The 3,689-nt window shown below is 49.3% G+C and overlaps 1 protein-coding gene across 3 annotated transcripts in view; it reads left to right on the top strand.

Annotated features, from left to right (window-relative positions):
- The window catches only part of AKT3 (AKT serine/threonine kinase 3), a 305,109-nt gene that overhangs the window by 290,549 nt on the left and 10,871 nt on the right, over positions 1 to 3,689 (top strand). For all 3 annotated transcript variants that reach the window (XM_044267054.1, XM_044267055.1, XM_044267053.1), the window contains one exon: positions 2,360 to 2,462. In XM_044267054.1, coding sequence (XP_044122989.1) covers positions 2,360 to 2,462 — 103 coding nt within the window. The remainder of the gene's footprint in view (positions 1 to 2,359; positions 2,463 to 3,689) is intronic.

Genomic DNA, 3,689 nt, shown 5'->3' with positions numbered 1-3,689 from the left:
GCGTAGCTGCGTAGCGTCCGCTGTTGACAGGCGTGTGAAGCACAAGAAAGCCGCGTGAGGAGAGGAGGCAGCCAGGAGCGCGCCAGAAGCCTTCTGAGCGGAGGCTGGCTCAGGCACCTTCCGAGGCTCTTTTAAGATCCGTCCATTTCGGTGGAGTTTCAAGGGGCCGCGCTGGCGCTCCCCTGAGAGGAGAGCAGCTTTCCCGGACCGCGCAGGCAGGCGGCCGTCCTTGCCTCAGGAGGCAGCAGCTGGGAGGGTGGGCAGAGGTGAGCGCGCCCCGAAGCCCATTTCTGCCAAAAAGCCTTTCTCTGTGGTGACGTTCTGATGGGAAGGATGAGGAAGAACCGTTCTGGGGGGCATTTGTGGACTGGTGACCCCAACCCGAGTCGCAGCCTCCAGTCTCCAGCGGGCCGAGGCCATCACCGCTCGGTTTCCAAAAAGTTTGGAAAGGGCCGGTTGTCTGGTCCCGGTGACCGTTGTAGTTGGGGTGTGCGGTGCCCCGGAAAGGCCGGCCCTGGCGTCTGCGTGGAGGAGGGGAGCTGTCCGGCCGCGGGGCGCGGGTCGGCACGGCCGGGGCGGCGTCCCAAAGCAGCCCCCTCCCCCCCGACCGAGCAGCTCGGCCCCGCGGAGGTTGGGGGTGCGGGAGGAGAGCCACCTGCCACCCCGTCCGCAGGGGCGCCTGCGGGGTCCTCCCCCCAAAAGTGGCCGCTCATAACGGAGACTTTAGACTAGCTGCGCCCTGAGACAGAAGAAAGAATGGTAGGAAGCAAAGGGATTAAAAATGCTGTTATGGGGCACCTGGGTGGCTCAGGCGGTTAAGCGGCTGCCTTCGGCTCGGGTCGTGATCTCGGATCATGGGATCGAGACCCGGATCGAGACCCGCGTGGGTCTTCGTGCTCAGCGGGGAGTCTGCGGCTCTCTCCCCCTCCGCCTGCCTGTGCGCACGCCCGCACGCTCAGTCACTGGCAAATAACACTTTTTTAAATGCTGTTTGTTACTTGTGGCATAAACAGAAGTGTGGGGTTCTTTATTCAAAAAACATGCTTTTCATTTTGCTCACTCCCTGGTTTTTTTGAAAACTTTGCCTAGAGAGCAATGTAAAGATTTTTGCCTTATGATTTAAGATGAATTGGGTGACACGAGTGGAAAAACGCATTGAGCTAAAGCCAGTTGTGTGTTTCTGTTTGTTTCTGTGAAATTTTTATAAAACATACTTGATTTCTGGGGCCTGGGTGGTTCAGTGGTTTAAGCCGCTGCCTTCGGCTCAGGTCATGATCTCAGGGTCCTGGGATCGAGCCCCACATCGGGCTCTTTGCTCAGCAGGGGACCTGCTTCCTCCTCTCTCTCTGCCTGCCTCTCTGCCTACTTGTCATCTCTCTCTGTCAAATAAATAAATAAAATTTTTAAAAAAAAAATACTTGATTTCTGTCACTTGTCTCTCTGTATTTCTGTCCACTTGGGAATTTTCTCCTAAAAGCAGCCTCTCCTGTTGTGCGGGGTACCCATGAGAGTGGGTGCTGAGACTCCAGGCCCTGGGACGGGCTCGTCCTCCTATTCTCCTGTGAGGCTGGAGCCATGAGGAGTGGGAGTCCCACCCCGCTCCTGCTCATCCTTGCCAGCAGAGGTCCCAGAGGCTTGGGCTTCTGCGACCTTCAGCAGCCCCAGACTTGCCCTGCACGGTGCCTGCTGCATCTCTGAGGCGTTCAGCCCCGTCAGTCCTAGAGCAGTCCCTCTCTCTTTTGGGTCCCGGTCCCCTCTTGGGATCGGAAGCAAACAAGGGGCGAAACATTCGCATTTAACTTCAGGGGCTCTGTAGACCCCTGACCCAGAGCAGGGGCAGGAGTTCATGCCCATCTCAAGTAAGCGGATGTATTTCTTTGCCAAGGATAGGGGCAGCACTCTGTGACCTGGGGAGTAACGGTATCATTAAGTTGTGTTCTTACTAATAAGCTCTTGGACCAGGTGCAAGGAAGAGACTAGGACACAAGTCGTGTTTTCCTGGCTCCGGGGAGAGCCTGCATTTTGTCACCAGGGTTTGCATCCATATGGTTTGTGTATATGTTTGTGATTGGTGGGGAAATTAGGACTTTTCAGTATCCTTTTTGCACCCTACTGTGTGGTTCTCATTTGTTCTGTTTCACATAATCGTTAAATTTTACACAGAACAACCAAGTACCTCCTGTTCTGCGCTCAGACTGTCGACTGGGAAGCCAAACGCCACATCTCCCATATGCAGTGACTCCGTGGTCTGGGTTTTGGGCACTGTTTCGTTAATTATTTGCTCTTTAGTTTTATCCTAGAAATGAATTTTCCTAAACTGGAATCTGTTAACAGTATACTTTTTGCTTTCTTCTTGTAGCTTGTACCTCCTTTTAAGCCTCAAGTAACATCTGAGACAGATACCAGATATTTTGATGAAGAATTTACAGCTCAGACTATTACAATAACGCCACCTGAAAAATGTAAGTACATCTGACATGCACATGATGACATTGTAATATAATGGAAAACAGCAGCCACTCTAGATTGGATATTTTCAAGATCGAATTCCACAGTGACTTATTTCATTTCATCCCACTTAAGAATATGAAGCTCCATGTGGAAGTATCAAAGACAGGTAGCTGAGAGAAAAGTTTTGGGGAGTTGGAAAAATTTTATAAAGAAAAAACTGTAGCCTGAGAATTATAGACTATCCTGTAGACAACCTCGCCTTTCCTTACTATTCTAATACTTTCTTTCACCGTTGGCTGGAAGGACTCTGAAAGTGACCCTGACCACATGCCCCCTGCAGAATCATGCTCGTTCTGGTCTCCTTCAGACTTAATAGTCTTTAATTCACTTTAAATTGAATCACCTTTTTTTTTTGTAATTTAGCTTTGTCTTAATAGTATTTGTGAAGACATAATTTAGTGTGCTAGTAATTTTTTGATACATAAAATTAAATTACATGTCTGTTAACACAGTACATTCAAGTACTCCTTAACTTTGTTCCACGTATGCTAGTATGTGTGCACAGTTCAATAAATATCCTAAATAACTGGGCTTTAAAGGAAGGAAAGGTATCAGATGTAACTTATAAACATTCTTGTGCCAACAGAGGGCTCTGTACCTGTCCTTATGAGCTTAGCGATGAGGATAGAATTGAGTTTCAGGGACATGGAAAGCCAAAGATTTCTTCAGGTCACACATCTTTTGGCTCATGATCTGTTGTGTTCTTTTTTTTTTTTTTTTTTTTTTTTTCTCCTTTTCTTTCCTTTAGATCCCTTCCTACTTCTCCCCTCTCTTGTTTGTGAAAGGCAGAGTAGCTGGAGGTGCTATTACAAAACCAGTATCCACGAGAGGGAAGGCTCTAATCACGGATGCGGTCGGTCACCTGATCGTCCGTTGAAAGGCAAACTAGGAGCCATCCCGCTCTAGAGTTTTCAACCCATAGCCTGACAACAAGGGACCATGAACACACCCTGAAATGAAAAATATGATCACGTATTCATATGTGCACTTGGCTTTCTTTAGACTGGCCAGAAGTTAAGAACCTCTTAACTTTCATCATCTAAGGGAAAAGATTGAAACCCAGGGAGACAATGAGCTTCCCAGGTCCCCCAGTTAGTGTCAGCAATAGCCAGGGGCAGGACGCCATAGCTTGGCCAAGCTGTGAGCTGGGAATATGTGGGACTGCTATCCCCAGTGGG

The sequence above is a fragment of the Neovison vison genome, chromosome 10, assembly GCF_020171115.1.
Source record: "Neovison vison isolate M4711 chromosome 10, ASM_NN_V1, whole genome shotgun sequence".
Classification (NCBI taxonomy): Eukaryota; Metazoa; Chordata; class Mammalia; order Carnivora; family Mustelidae; genus Neogale; species Neogale vison.
This window is presented reverse-complemented; position numbering and strand designations above follow the sequence as displayed.